The sequence below is a fragment of the Sander lucioperca genome, chromosome 2 (genome assembly GCF_008315115.2).
Source record: "Sander lucioperca isolate FBNREF2018 chromosome 2, SLUC_FBN_1.2, whole genome shotgun sequence".
NCBI lineage: Eukaryota > Metazoa > Chordata > Actinopteri > Perciformes > Percidae > Sander > Sander lucioperca.
Window position 1 is genome coordinate 28244562 of NC_050174.1, and position 16927 is coordinate 28261488.

At 41.7% G+C, this 16927-nt stretch overlaps 1 protein-coding gene across 2 annotated transcripts in view; it reads right to left on the reverse strand.

The window, feature by feature from the left end:
- nsmfb (NMDA receptor synaptonuclear signaling and neuronal migration factor b) overlaps positions 1-16927 on the reverse strand; it is a 49209-nt gene that overhangs the window by 30157 nt on the left and 2125 nt on the right. For both annotated transcript variants that reach the window (XM_031321176.2, XM_031321177.2), the window contains exons 2-4: positions 6840-6901; positions 4126-4872; positions 2009-2081 (exon numbers count right to left, since the gene is read on the reverse strand). In XM_031321176.2, the coding sequence (XP_031177036.1) occupies positions 2009-2081; positions 4126-4872; positions 6840-6901 (882 nt within the window). The remainder of the gene's footprint in view (positions 1-2008; positions 2082-4125; positions 4873-6839; positions 6902-16927) is intronic.

The following is a 16927-nucleotide window of genomic DNA, read 5'->3' on the forward strand; positions in this document are numbered from 1 at the left end:
GAGACTGCTTTATGTTGCAGGTCTCACTTTCACAGAGGATACAATGAGCATGAAAACTCACCTTGAGTGGTAACGTCCTGACTGTAAACTCAAGATATCAGTGAGAAAGGACAGAATCCCTGTCAGTGTCATTAGGACACACACATTGGATATCAATGGTGAAGAGAAGGGAGGAACAGTACAAGACAGATGATGATAACACACATACCTACCCGATCTGATCAAAATGTCCCATCAGAAGTGGGCAAATAAACTGATAAATTCTACAGTAAAGGTGTAATGTATTAAACTGGAACAAACCCATTATATTAGAGGTGAAAGACACTGATTGGCCAGTCATTTTAATTAAAGGCCAGTGTCAGGACCATACATTAGTCTGACCATAATAAGGACACAGATGGAAACAGATGGAAACAGAGAGGGAAGACGCTGAAGGGGGATTGTGGGAGAGACGAGGGAAAAGATTATGGTGGCTGAGCTTTGTCTGTTTGATGGTCATAATTATAGGATCTGCATGTTAGGTGATAATTAACTAGTCACGAGGAGTGCAGTGTGTGTGTGTGTGTGTGTGTGTGTGTGTGTGTGTGTGTGTGTGTGTGTATGACCAACACACGTTTTCTGCTTTCTAAATCTGGTTTATTGGGAGCAATTTAATGTCAAAAAAAGACCTGGTCACACTATCATTTGATACGGACACACAGCAGAATTTTGCTGTACGACGCTCTGATTCCCAAAGGTCTATTCCAGAAAGCAGGTTAAACAAACTCTGAGGCTACATTTACATGGCTACATTTGTTTTTTTAAGCGTTTTGAGCCAAAAGTTTTGAGTTCCAATAGAGGAACTAATCTCCTCAGCTAACACGCCCAAACCTCATATCTTATCAATATTCTTGTATACTCGTATAAGCAGCATGTATACTCCGCCCGCTGCTGGTAGTTGCCATGGTAACGCTAATAGCTTACTCTCAAAGAACGATAGATATATAGATATAATTTGTATGTTGTAGCTCAGAAAATGTTTCCCGAATCGACCAGAGTTTAGAATGCCAACACAAAGAAAGCAGAAGGTGAGGGACATCAGACGAAACCCCTGGTGGTACCGGAACAATCCTGCATCAAAATGTCGTTGATATACACTAATAAACCCTGAACTCTGAGTTGATGAAGACTGAACTCTGTGTTTTTTAAACTTGAACCCTGGGTTGATTTTAGTGGAACTGTTCGAACAAACTCCAGAGTTTCCCTCATCAGTTAACAAATTTAGTTGTCACTAAATCTGCTTTCTGGAATACATGGCAGAAAAGCCATGAAATAGCATGCATGCCATCATCTGAAAACCTTCAGTAGAATCCATAGATTAAGATTATACCTAGACATACCCAGATAATTATTGGTTTAGCATATCATCTTTTTGCTATGTCTTGTGTGTACAATAATGCTGTACATGAATTAGTTAGTGTCTCAATATCTTATTGGAATAAGACAGGATATCGCTGAAGGGGCTGCATAGACAAGTCAAACAGTATAATCTAAGGTGTTATCTGTTTTGTTCACAATTAGCATTAGATTTGGTACTTCTGCAAATTTTTTGTAAATTGATCAAGGTGGTCAGTGTGGAAGTCTGTGGCTGCCAATATAAAAATAATAATAAAAATAATAATAACAACAACATGATTTCTTTTTAAGTATTCACTTTGTAATACATTATACATCAAACTGAACATTTTATTTAATTTGTTTGAAAAGGTAATTTCAGTATCAGCAGCCATGATTTCCATAGGTCAGAGACAAACACAAAAATGTGAACATAAAGGTGAACAGAACAGGCAGGAAGTGGACTGGCTTCATATATTGGTGAAACCAACAAGTGAGAAATGTGTGAATGCTCATTAAGGTTTTATAGTAGAATGCTACATCTTGGAAGGAAAAGGTTGGGCCACACCCTACTGCATTCAGACACTGTGATGTACAGAACGGGAGTGAAGGCGGATTTCTTTGCAATACTCACGCTTGCATGGTGGTGGTGGCTGTCTGAAAGCTGAACATATTCTCTTTGGGAAACCAGCTATTAGGATTGTCCTCTGCAAACACAGAAAACAAAAGCAAGTTGAGGTACCAGCACGTAGAGTGCTCAAACAAGGGCATTACAATTAGCGGAGGAGGCTAGTGAAGGCATGATGACAAGAGAGTGGGAAGTGAAACATGAGAGGGTGACTGCGTGAAGTACACCTTGTTTTTACTGGGGTATATTTAGGTATCTTAAATATGTTTCACAACTATTATTTTACACATTGTACTGTATGCGAACACATTAACCATAAAGCTGTTGACATGACACGTGTGTATATCTACACTATATACTATACTATCAGTGAATAACATCGAACTTCTTGTTCCATGTTTTTATCTTTCCTTGCTTAGACTGCTGTAAGTCCCTCTTTAATTGCATTACCCAGTTCTCTCTAGCCATCTGCAACTGGTGCAAATCACAGCAGCTGGGCTGTTAACACAAACTAATCGTTGGTCCCACATCACACCAATGTTTGCCTCCCTTCATTGGCTTCCAGTAAAACACTGAATTGAATTCAAAATCGTACTAATTACATGCAAGGCCTTGCGTGGCCTGACCCCTGCTTCTATAGCAGAGTTGTTAAGCCCTATTCTACCTCCGGTAGAATCTACCTCTACTCTGGTAATCTGATTTATCTGTTTCCTGTTCCTTTATCAAACCCAGAGGCTACAATGCTTTTGCAGTTGTAGCTCCTAAACTTTGGAACAGCCTCCCTCTTCCGTCAGATTCCATTTTGTAAGCATAGAAATAAAAATGATAGAAAGGCCATTCAACTGTTTTCTGTGGTCATTTTATTAGTATAAAACAAAATAGCACTTGATGTTAGTTCTCCTGGTGACAAAACACGTCAAGTAAAGTGTGTTGCAGCCTGCTGGGAAGAGAACGGCACAAAGAAGCTTAAGAGACGTTCTCCGGACCAGAGTCTGAAGAGGAGGGACAGTTAGGCACAGCGGCAGTGGGTCAGCGGGTCAGCGGACCGTAAAACCCAGCCCGCTGTTTGGCTCATTTTCTGTAACCAATGCCACTGTGCCCCCCCACGCCCCTCCGGCCACAGAAAACGAGCTGAAGAAAGTTGTCACTCATCTGGTGATAGTGATGTGCTTTGTGTAGGTGAAGCATTAAGTTAATTTGACTCATTTAGCGGCTGGCTCTCTGCCTTGTAATGTTACTACTCCACTGCTCGTTTGTCCGTGTTCCGCCATGACGGAGTTAGTCCACTGCCATGGCAACAGAACACATAAAAATGGGGGATTCGAGTGGCCTTTCTCTCCATTTTATTTCTATGATTTTAAGCGGCTGCATTTCTATAGTTTAGCCTTTTCATAAATTTCTAGATATGTATATATATATATATATATATATATATATATACAGTGCTGCTCATAAGTATTCATACCCATGCTAAAGTTGACTAAAAAAAGGAATAAAAAAATCATCTTTTGGAAATTGATCTTAATGCCTTAATTAAAAAAAATAGGAAAAATCCGACCTTTTACAATTCTAGGTATGGCTTCACCATACCTAGAGATTGGCATGGTTTTATTTCAGTTAGCCTAATAGCTAACTGAGATAAAATCCATATCAATGCAAATCAAACCAGCTATTAGGCTAACTGAAATAAAACCATATTAATCTCTAGGTATGGTGAAGGGTATGTGATGATGTGGGGCTATTTTAATTCCAAAGGCCAAGGGAACTTTATCAGGATGCATAGTATCCTGGATCCATGAAATAACTGGCCTTTAAAAATAAAAATCTGCCTGCCTCTATGGGAATTTAACATAGGGGTATGAATAATTATGGCCCCTGTATTTTAAGGAAGAACATTTATTTATTTACAATACATTATTAATTCACAAAAAAAATTGGTGTCCTTAAAAGGTCGGATTTTTCCTCATTTTTTTAATTAAGGCATTAAGATCAATTTCCAAAAGATGATTTTTTTATTCCTCTTTTTAGTCAACTTGACCATGGGTAGGAATACTTATGAGCAGCACTGTATATATATATATATATATATATATACACCAGTCTTCCCATCCATCTGTGTTTACCCCTGTCATCAGTAGATGCTCTGTCCTCGCTGTACATCCTCTCCAGTTTCTTGCGGGGCTTCCTTCCATCCTGCGGTGAGGTATCCAGGTCCAGGGAGCGCTGGCTTTGACACGGAGCCCGAATGCAGGCCACGCAGTCTGGGGTATAGTCGTCCCGCGACCCTCCTCTCCTCATCCCCCAGTCCCGGATGTTGTTGGCGCTCCCCGAGCTCTGAAGTGGCTGTGATGATGGCGGCGGGCCTACGTGATGTTGGTGGGCATGGTGATAGTTGCTGCGGTGATGGCTACTACGCTGATGGCTACTGCAGGCGGCTGTGGCGGACGGCTGGCTGGTGCAGGACATGTTGTGGTGAGCAGAGGCAGGAGCCTGGGACAGAGGCTTCAGCACCTCCAGCTCCAGGCTCTCCTCGCTGCCACGGCCCGCCAGGGTCATCCCTCCTTCCCTGCTGATTGTATACACCCTGTCTGGCTTCACCACCACGCTCCCCTCTGGGCCCCTGGCACCTGGTGGGTCCTCTGTGGAGAGGCTGCGCTCAACCGAGAGTTGACGTTTGGAGTGGCCCAAAGGTGCCTGGAGGGTGTTAAGCTGAGGCGGAGACTGGAGATGAGCAGTGGGATTGGATTGGCTGGACTTTTTGGGTTCAGATATGGGTAAACAGCGGCTCTGTGGTCTCAGATTGTTATGCAAGCGGATGACGGCTGGAGAGTCGCAGTTCTGGTTGGGGAAGGTGTCAGACAATAGATGATCTGGCGATAGAGGGAAAGAAAAATACAGGAGATGGAGAGAAGTAACAATAAATCATGTGGTCTGTACTTTATACATGTATTGCTTTGGCAGCAGAATGGTAAATATTTGTGAGCCAGCAAAGCTTTCGGGAGAAGGAGAAGGGAAAGCAGAGAGATGGCTGAGTGATAGAAAAGAGCAGGATGTGCTTGTTCAATGCATGAGGGGCTTTGGCCCCTTCATCCTGCAGGGTCATTGAGGAAATTTGCTCCTTCTCACAGAGTAAGCATCTGCAATGCTGCAGGCTAGTTTCTTCATGCTATCTGTGCTGTGTGTGGGACGGAGTGAAACTGAAATAAACTGAGCAGACTTCACATAACAAGGCCAATTATTGATATATTTACTTTCCAACACTTATGAATTCCATTAGATGTGTTTTAGTGACATTTTATGTAGTTTGATTGTAGTTTTATTATTTTGGGTATGGTTCATTCTTTTGGTATGGGTATATGGGTAGGTATAGAGCGTGTTTCACACCAGAAAGTGGTACAGCGAAGTTCACCCATGCAGCCTGTGTGCTAATGCTGGAACGTGTTCTCATGAACGGGTCCGTATGATATAGCACAAAAATGTAAGCAGACCAATATGTATGATATCCTGCGAAAACTAGGCAACCGCCGGCTGGCCACATGACAGCGGCTACAGAGCTCAATGACACAGAGCGTAAGTTGCTGGTTGTGTTTAGTAGCAAGAGAGCTCTGTGTTGCCAGCTACAGAGCTCTGTCATATCAGTGGTAGTTAGCAGGAGTTACCAGATAAAATGTGACTTTGAGCCAGGTAAAGGGCAAAGCGAGCTGCTGGTAGTTTCGGCGGAAATTACAGTTAAGTTTGCACGACAAAAAGTGAGCGTCATACGGCGACGACAATTAAGTTCAGGCACCTAGTTAAGTTTAGTAAAAAAGATCATGGTTTGGCCTAAAACACTCCAGAGGAACAAACACACATTTCCTGGGTGAAAGTCTTTTGTTCCTCCCTAGTCTGAAAGCGCTAGGTTTTATGACCCACAAATAACAGTGCTTAACTTTTCGTAGCTATATGTCAATATGGTTCATGAGAACAGGCTGAATGAAAGTCCCTGCTACTACTACTTCAGCAGAGTAAAAATTGACAGCAATAACCATTTTTCCTGATGAAATACTGACACAGTGGCTCTGGGTTGATGGACTAGAAGCTCTATAAATGACAGAAATAATTGTAACATTTGTAACATGAGAAGTCTATAGGCAAATGTCCTCTGCATCTCACTGTCACAACTGCAGTGATGAGGTCCCTCTACCAAGTATTCTTCTGGATAATAAGCTGAAAGAGCTCAGGAGCAGGAGGGATTTTCAACGCCACTGTAACCTTCTAGATTTCACAGAGACTTGGTTCGACCCTTCGATCCTAGGGCATTTTTTTAGAGAGGGCCTTCACTCACCACCATGATGAAACTAGTTTAGGAAAAAGGGTTACTTGGAGACACTTTTGAAAATCAACCGATATGGCTGCAGCTATGGAACTTTCTGTTCAAGTACTATTTTTAAATTCTGAAATGGCAACCCTCGTTCACAAACATGTTGATAATACAACATCACAGCTCATCTCTGCTCGTCCGTCGTTCAGTGCTACGTCTTCCGTTCCATTGCTATGATTGGTTGTAGGTCTATCTAATCGTGTCCAGAGAATTTTTTTTTTTCTGCAGTCGCTGATAACAACCTTTGGAAATCAAAAATGTACATAGAGGTTTAAGACAATCTCACATTTGCTCTGGTGATGTCAGGTAAAGTTTTTCCTCCAGCTAACCCTGATTCTTTTAAATAATACATACTACTGCATCAAGCCAGAGAAATAGTGATACTGGATGGTGTAGGACTATGTTAGACTCCTGGTTTTGCTATCCCTTGTTGGTGTTCAGTGTTATGTTAGATAATGATTTTAATGTTTCCCCTACCTGCTCCGTTGCAGTTCTCTGGATTGGTATTGGACAGGCATTCTCCAAATGCTCTGGCTGCTCTGTAGAGACAAAACAAGTGCAGCATTTAGGCCTGAGTCATTCAGCACAGCTGCTATGGTCAAACACAGAGAAGTCACTCACAGAGAGTCATGATTCTCTCCACATAAACAGTCTACCCCAGCTTTTTATCAGCGAGGCCTCTTCATGGGTGACTGCCATTACATGCTACCAGTCAGGTAGATTACACCGCCACAGCAGTCTGTAAGAGTGTGCTGACTCCATCCTCTGTAACAGCTTGTTCTTATATACAGTGTAGTGACAGCTTGAAGCTACAGCTTGCCTCCCCTGCATAGCTAAGGTCCTATAGGAGACTGGGACATCACATGTGCCAGCCATAAAGCCAAGAAATAAATGTAGGCACATATACACGTTATGAAAGCTGACATATTGGAACAGTGCTGTACACTGGCGTTTTGTGCAGAATATCTATGTGGCAAGACTCTTTTTAGTATATAACACATAATGAGAGGACTAATGTTCTCAGATAATTCTCTCACCACTGCTGCTACCTTTAGCCAGGTTTCATTGTATGTGTGACAAATAAATCAAAACTAAATCAAATTTCTGGAGCATCAAACCCTTTTTGAACTAAAACAAAAGCACCTTTGGTTATTAAATGAATCTAGATGGCAGTTTCATACATCAGTTTTCCTGTTTTCTATTCATTTATAATAACGCCAAATATCCATTCCAGTGTTTCCCTGTTCACTCTGAGCAGCACACACCGTGAGTCCATGCAAACAGCAACTGTCTGTAGTGAGTTCACACGTCTGTCATAATAGCAGGACAGTCATAGACTATCTGGTAAAGTCAGTTGAACAGGTGAAGATCACGTTGTCGGTAGCCTACCGGTTACGAACTAGGTAGTGATCACCATGGTAACATGCTGCAGATCCGTGTTTTTAGCTGAGCTAGACAGAGAATATTAACTTCAAACAGACCAGTGATGCTGTTCTGCCCCCATTCTTCTCTTTTTATGTGGAGTGACTGTGTTAAAAAACACCACTTTAAGTGAAAGTGCCCTTTCTCCAACAGTTTCCAATGGTTCTGTGTAACAAACCATCCGGCTCATCAGGTTCATTCCATGTACCACCTCTGAAAGGGCCAACAGCCTTCAGACCTCGGCTCGCTCCATTTATTCTACACCTACTTCAGCACATAATGGGGCCAATCATCCTTTATATCTGCAGGAACTGTACACTGGGTTTGTACACAGGTTGCAAGGGATTTGACTCATAAATGAAGCTCTAATTCGTTTATATTTCCTTACACAAAAACTGAGGAGCAATCGAATTTCAGTTCATCTTTGAATCTTTGAATAATGACCACCAAGCCTCTTCATTGTTCAGTGTTAATCACATAAGATAAGTAATAATCAGCTGTTGTACTATAGTATGTTATATCTTATATTCAGATACAGATTCAACTGCTGAAAGACCCACCTACTCATTATAAACACATCATACAAGATATATGCCACACACAGCTATAGAGAAACAGTAAAGCCTATATAATCACTCTCCTCCCACTCACTCCGACATGGCATTCCTGCTATCTGCACACACACACACACACACACACACACACACACACACATGGTCAGACTGTGTGGAGCAGGGAAGTAGGCCACGCACATGGACACAGGCTTGACTCTTTGGGGGGCAGTGTTGAAAGGGAATTGCTGTGTTGTTGCTGTGGCCTATATGCTATATGCTGCCTGCTGCGAGGAGAAGGAGGAGGAGGAGGAGGGTCCTGGGAAGAAAATGCATTCCTGATCTATCTGCTTACTTTCACAAAATATTCCATCTGCTATGCTGAGAGAAAAGGAAAGTCAAAACACGAGCAAACAAGGGCTGAACTACTGGAAGTTCAGTCCTTGTTTACTCTTGAGATTTTTTCCATGCCTATGGAAACATCTCATCAAGTCTTCAATTTCACTGCACTGCTGCTTTAAGCAATGAACTTTGCTTTATCAAACTCTTCATGCGCCTTTAAATAAAACTTTAACAATTTATTTCATTAGGTTTCATTAGCAAGTTCCTTGGAGTCCTTCATTTAGACACCAGATGAAGTTGATGTTAAATAGAACGATGGATCTTTATTGTCATTGCATATATTATACAACAAAACTCTGTTGGATCAATCCAATTTGCAGCATTAAAATAAGAAATAAAATATATGCACACTCACACACAAACAGACACTCATACACATTCCTACCCATAATATACAGTAACTGATGAAATGTATGTTTTTGGGATTAATAAAGTATGTCTTCTTCTTCAATGAACAACAAGTCATGACACAGTCTTTAGTGCATTAAGCCCGGTGGTGATAGTTCTGTCTGTGTGTGTGTGTGTGTGTGTGTGTGTGTGTGTGTGTGTGTGTGTGTGTGTGTGTGTGTGTGTGTGTGTGTGTGTGTGTTGTGTGTTGTTTGCACAAACATGCATGTGCATGTGTGTGCGTGTGTAGGAGTGGTGTGGTGGGGGGTGGAGTTGCTATGGTTTCTGCAGCCTTTCCACAGCTCTATAATTCTAAATGGTACAAATTGTAATATAGAATTATTGTCCAGCCCTAATATAAGGCTGAGGGATAATGTAGCATGAGCCTTATTACAGGGCTACTTTCTAAAGAAATCATTCACTAGCAAGGACCATGCCATAACATGTTGTTTGTCCTAATGAATGCTTGATAATGTTGAATGTGCTTTCACCCGATCTGATTGTACTCATTTGTGTTTGAGCTTGACGGAGGTTGTTAAGATTACTGTGGATAAAAGAGCGATATGCCCGGGACAACCAGCAGCCAAGGATCTGGACGGTTTGGTCTGAGATGCCCTGTCTGTGCCGATGCAGAACGAATGGCTTGAATAGTGTTTAGATGAGATGCCTGACAGGTGGAGAACTTTCTGCAAATGCTTCTGGAACCAGAATCAAGTGGCCATTTTTCCATTTTCAGTGAGGAAGAGTGGATGTTGTGATGATACTCAGTGTACCTGAAGTTCAGGTATTTGGTCAGTGGCTCGTACGGGCTGAGATAGGAGTTGAAAAGGAATAGGTAGATAGGGAAGGAAACTCCCAGTTGGTCAGTTTTACTTCTCAGGATTGTGAATATGAGAGAGTCGGAGGTGTGTGTGTCGAGGTCAGATAGACTGGGATGATGAGAACGATTGTAGGTGGATGAAGTCGGGGCAAATTAAAAGCCCCTCAGGAAGCCGAAAAAAGCAAACAAGAACATGTATTCTAAGGTAAAGTTAACCATAGGAGATATGTAGCCTGGTCAAAGTGAAGGGATGCAGAGTCTGAGAAGGTCAGCAGTGAGTGGCAAGGATTTTGCTGTGAGAGCAGGTTCCTATTTTTGTAAGCATTTGAGTAACATAGTGATGTGGAAATGGGAGGTAGAAGAAAAAGGAGGCTGGTGACTAATTTGATGAAGAAATTGATACCTGCCAAGGAGGTCTGGATTGTGGAGGACCTGATTTCTGAATGGTGAGCGCATGGGTGATGAAATTGCTGTGAAACGGTAGCTGGTATGAGGAGTGATATGCCTTGAAGCAATTCCAGCTTATTAGGTAGGCTAGGAGAGTGCTTGGGGTGAGGCTGTTGAGGATGGCATCTTGTGATGCATTTGTGAGCTGTTCCAGCTGTGGCATTAGTTGGTTGTGGCCGAAAACGGAAGGACTGCTTTGGGGTGGAAATCCGATTCTGGGGCCCAAAGAGAGGGGGAGATGATTTTGGAGTGACTAAGAGAAAATTATCGAGAAGATGGAATATGTGAGGGAGTTTATGATTGTTTGTTAGGATCCAACACAGCGCTTTTGAGAGAAAGTCAAAGATCTTGGGACTGCTCTTGCAGCCGAAGGTGAGGGGCAAAAAAAATAATTGCTCATTTCCAGCAAACTCTGAAGAAATGCCAGAAGTCTGAATGGATGGGCAAGACTTTGAATGCGCTGGTGATGTCTGCTTTAGAAAGCCAAGCTCCATGGCATGCCATATACGGATGAGGGTGATGGCGTGGTCGATAGTTGCATATTGCATGGAGAAATGGTTTATGCTTGGAATGTGTGAGCCGTGAGGGGAGGACAGGTCCATTATTAGCTTCTTTTTCCCAGAGTATTTCTGGGTAGCTACACCAATTGGGCTAATACAAAAACACAAAAAATAGCCTTGTCAAAATGACCTTTCATGAATCCTTCCTTTAGTTCTTTGGCTAACAAAATGTCGGCGGTGTGAGGTTCTGCAAGCGCAGACTGAAGGTTGCTGCAAAAGTGGGAAGTGTTGGGAAGGATGTCAATGCCCGAATGGAAACCATGTGTGAAGCCATTGATAAGAAAGTCAACAAACTTTCCATCTGAATGATTTTGCAGAGCGGTGGCGAGGGCTTTGATCTTTATAGATGTGCCAGGTTCTGTTCTAGTCATTCCCCAGGTTGATCAGTCGGTATGGTTGGATTATGTGGGCAGGTAATTATCACGTGATCACCGCTGCAAAAGGAGCAGACATGCAGAAGGCTACAACTGGAAACAGAGGAGCCCCAGTGGTTGAAGTTGCTGCACACCATCCTGCCTCCCTGGTAAATGATTGGTCTTCACAGTTTTTCTACTCCCTTAGGCAAGGGAACATTAACTAAAGGGTGAATGTTTGCAGGCCTAGGGATAATGGGAGGTGGAGGTGCATCGGATGATTGATAGATAAATATATAGACGTTCTCTTTCTGCAGAAAGAAATGCTAAGCCAAATTATAGGTTTAGGTCATCTTACTGCTCACCTGCCTGCTTCTATCATTAACAGGGAGTCATTATAGCCCACATAGTTGCTGTTATTAAAACCAACTGACTTTGCCCTCTGGACTATTGAACAAAAGATAATGGAAAAAGGAAAAGAGAAATCTGTAAAGCGGAGTGGGAGAGGAGAAGAAAAGGAAAGTGTGGACAGAAGTCACATAAAGGATTAAAACAGGGAGAGGGTAGTGAGATTAGGTGTTATACATGAAGAATCTTGCAGACCCAAAACCAAAGCTGTCGATATTAAAGGAAAATATGGCACTGAATCATACGTTACATCTCGCTTATCTAAACGCTATAGATCGTAAGTTGCATAATTGAGCAACAATATTCTCTCTCTGGCCATTGAGGCTGTCAAACCCAGAAATATTCATACGGAAAATAAACAGAGACGTGTGATTATGGAGAAGTGCAATTTGAGTCTAATTTCCTTTTGTATTATACATAAAGACTTATAGTTTTTCCACAACTGTTTACACACTAACACTGGTACTAACTCATGTGCCAAATCCCTGAAGCCATTCTACTAAATTCCAACATGTCCTGCTTAACACTCTGACTGCAGCTCTAAAACCACACTTTTTCAAAACACTCCACACAATTCTCTACATTTGGCACCATGCTAATAATATCTCGTGTTTACATGCACCCACCTGGGTGATGCACGGCAGCCTTACTACGCCAGACGCTCACCACACATCAGCCCAGTAGAGAGGGAGGGGTATTGGAGGCAGGATATTGGTTGAATCAGGGGCAGCCTCAGGTTCAGATAGTGGGAGACCTGTCTGTTGGGCTGATGTTGGCTTTTATCAAAGGGACACTAACTACAATGTTTATTGCCCTTTAGTAGTAAATGGCCATGATATATTTATTTGGAGGGTGGGCAGGTTATGAGCTTGTAGCTTTCAAAACTCACTTTCCCAACCTCATCATCAACTAAAGTTTCAGGATGCTTCCAAACCCCCTAGACAGAACTCTCTCACACACAGACACATCTTTCAAATGATTGGTTTTGAAGGAAATTGAAGAAACCTGTATCATCTTCTCACTAAACATGTTTTTTTGACATCTGCTCTAAAACTAGATTACTTGCGCCGTCAACAAGCTTTCACTGCCGTTGTTGTGGTACGGATTGTGTTTACTGTTAAAAACAGTGAATAATGTTTTGCAAATCGGTGTCGGGACACAAACTCAAGTCTCACATTCAAAGTTGAACTCCCTGCATGCCCATTCGCCAGCCTGACCTCCATGCCCACACTGGGAATTCACATCAGACCCAAGACATAAGCACCATGTAAGTGCTACTCATACGTTGATCCTTTCAACTCACACCCACTCTGAGCATCACTGTCAGGAACTGTCCTGTCAACAGCACAACCCACTGAGGAGCTAAAGGGACAGCAGGCTTTCAGACTTGTCTTCACCAGGCTGAGTGATACAAGAAGGTTTTTAGACAAAAATATATTTTCAAAAAGGCCATGAGAAGGCCAGGAAGAAAACAGTACCCTTTTTACATACGGATACATTATTTTTTTCACCCACCTAACAAAGCTGCTTACAGTGAAATCAGAAAACCAGGGGGTCTAGGGAAAGAAATAGGGCGCTTCTGATCCCTCTCCCCTCATTTCCTGCTGGCTATTGAATAAAGAATGAAATGGCCATCAAAACAATTAAAAGTTGTGCAATTTGAAATGCTGCTAATTAAGATTACACTACACTAAGCACACCAGAGAAAACAAAATGAGGCATTATACAACAAGTACGTCCGAACAGGCAATCTGATTGGTCAACTAGACATTGAGGTTCTCAAATCAGCATGATCACACAAAATATTGGCCCGCCATTTCCATGTTAACATTACAATGTTAAATCAAAAACACACAATTTTTGAATCGTTTGTATTCATGAAAATAAATCAGGAATCACAGTGGACCACACAGAAACCCTCCAATATATTCATATAAAGCAATTCATTGGTCATTTGTTACAACTCTCTCAAGTTAACTGTTACTGGAAATGTTTGGATCACATCAGCTGTGCCGCTGACTCTGTGAAATGCTAAAAATAGGTGATACATGTGAAGTTCATGGACATACATGAGCTAACGTTATCTTAAGTCAGCTAGCTGACTAAACAGGAAGGGACTATAAATCCTCTCCTTGCTTTTTCCACAGAAACCACATCCTCTCCACATTATAGTTTGATTATATCTTTTATTTTGTTGGTAAACGTTGTATGTATAATCGCAATATTCCACTAGGGTAATTTCATTTCAGTGATGCTAACAGAACTCAATGCCTCGGTTTTAGCCGTATCACTGTCATGCCAATAATGGAGTTAAATCACACCCTCTTGTGTAATATTGCATAACTCGACCCTGAGAACACTGTAAAGTACCGACTGTTCTGTACTGTACCTGTCATGATGGTGGTAGTTTTGCTGTGGTGCATTGCAGAAAGTGGATGGAGTAATGAAGAAGGAAGATAACTTCAGAACTCTTTAGAACCCAACTGTAAAGTAAACGTAATTCCTGGGCATACTGGGCTGATTAGCCCACCTTACTTACTGGAGGTGGCAGTAGCTCAGTCCGTAGGACTGTACTTTGGTCCGTACGGGGGTATGGAGAGATGCCAGTTCACCTCCTTGAGCAAGGCACCGTACCCACCCCCCAACCGCTCAGGGCGCTGGTCCAGCACTGGCAGCCCACTCACTCCGACATCTCTCCATTTGTGCATGAATAGGTCCTGAGCATGTGTGTGTATTTCAGGCCTGTATGTGAGCTAATCTGTGCAGCGGTGAGGACCGGGTCGCTGCTGGTCGCACGGTCTTGTGGGAAAGAGGCCATGAAATCACATTTTTACTGAAGTGGAATCTATTAATGTCTGAAAGCTGTTGTGCTGTGCAATTCCTTTGAAAAGTGACTCAAATATTCTTGAAATATTAAAGGCAACAGTAGCTCTAAAGTGGTTGTAATCTTTTTTATCGTGTGGTTTTGGTGTGCTGTTCTACAAAGATTTGTCATAAACGGGGCAGGGAGGACATTTGGGCCATCACTGTGCTTCAAGCACAGTGCATGAAAGAATATTGTTTTGCCCCAACTTACCTTAGAAATGAAAACATTAAACACACAGTTAACCTTTGCACAATCCTTAGCTGTATTAAAACAGAACCAGTGGACCAACATGAAAAAGACACAATGGATTTAAAATCAGCCCATTTTAAAATGCAGATTTATCCTGAATGAGCCCATCTCTGCCAACAAATACATAATGGGAAATAGCTGGATGGCCTGGCTGTACTGAAAGTTATGAATTCCATGTTTATTTTCAGGTTAATGACAAAATTAAGCCAGACAGCAATAATATGGGCTACACAGCAGCAAGGCAGGCCTGCTTCACACCTGATTCCTGACCAATTTCCAAATGCTAACACAAAGTCACATGCTGTCAACAGCCCGGGGTAATTATTGAAAGATTCCAACCCCAACTATCTTGATGAATACCCTGAAAGCCTGCAAGGAGTCGTCATTGAACACTGCACAGCACACCCATGTTTGCAAAGCAAAGGGATGAGAGTAACGATGGAACAGTGATTGACAGTCAATGCAGACATAATTCTCTACCACAGACCACATGCACACTAGGGCTGTTGGAACGAATTCCGAAAGTCGAATATGATTCGAATAGTAAAAAAAATCAATGCTATTCGAATGCTGAAATTACTATTCAAATGTGATTTTTTTTTTTATAAATAGGTTGGCTAACGTGAGCTAATCTCCCTCTTCTCATGTCATGTCCAATGAACAATAAGTTACGGGAGTGAGAAACACACCGCATTGTGAGCTAACGTTACGTACAAAGTAACGTTAGTACAGGTGGGAGTGACAGGCTGCGGCTGGAAATCGGAAGGATAGGAAATAGTTTTAACATGACTTTAAAATCCACATCCACTGAGCCAAAATGCTTAGTTAAAATAGTTATCTCGTTCTCGTTTTCTAACTGCGTTGCAAGTTATAGGAGCTTAGCTGGGAGCTTCATGGAGACAGCTAGAGTTAATGTTAGCTGCCCTACAGCTGTCAGAGTTAGCTTCCACTTCATATATTACCTTCTAACAGCTGTATTCTCAGTAATGTGACAATCTGCAAGAAACAGGTTGCTTATAAATCATTAAAATAGTAGTGACAGCACCATTTGGCTTAGTTATCAATGCCGTTAGCATCGTGGCTAATACTATTGTTACTTAGTTTATGACAAATGGTTTCGGCTGTGCTTTCTAACATGATGTCATTGTGCTAACCGATTACAGAGTTCTCTGTTGATTTGTGTTTGTCGCTGTGTGCTCGTGGTGGAAAATAATGTAAACAGAAATGCAATGCACTGTAACGTAGGTCCCCTTCAAGGCCAGGCTGATGTTGGAAGTCCCTTTAGTGGACAGAACATGTAACAACAACAACATGCTTATAATGGCATTGACAATTCATAAGCCTGAGTAGTGTAGTGCATATTTATAACAGTCTGCATTTGAGCATTAAATATTCAAATATTATTATATCATTTATTATTAAAAAAAATAACAACGAAATTCGAATGGTAAAGAGGAAGACTGACAGCTCTAATGTACACCAAGTTTTCTTCTGGATAAACAAGATTAAACAGTAATGTGTAGGTTGAGTTTAGTTTTGAGTTTACACTTCAGTTTTCATGGAAATTATGATTTGAAAGGAAATATATGATTTTATATGTTTTAAAGGCAGAAATTCAGAGGAAAACAACAGTGAGGAAAAAGCTTTTCTGTGTCCGTGTCAGTGTTGGCAGGCAGTTGTCCCATAGTCTGTACGTATTCAAATCAGCCAATCTAGCTTGGCCACTCTCCCTTCTGTTTCGTCATGGACATGGAAACTATCTTCTGGAGTCTAGATGGTACTGTATATATATAGATGTATCTTTTTTTGAAAATCCAGTTTATAAACCATTTTCTCACACATAATTTACTATGGATGAAAAACTTCTAAAATTTGCTTTGTAGTGGTTTTCCGCAGTCAACCTGCAGCTATATTACCAGGTGCTGGCTACTGATCTCTGCAGTGTCCTCAAGTGAAACTGTGTAAGGTACAGGGTCGAAAGGAGTGCGGAGACAAGAGCAGCCTATTAAACTAGCTTACTTAAAGTATACTCCCTCCACTGCATTACTATTCACACTCCCCAAAATACAAAGACATGGGGTTAGATGTGTTAGAGAGGTG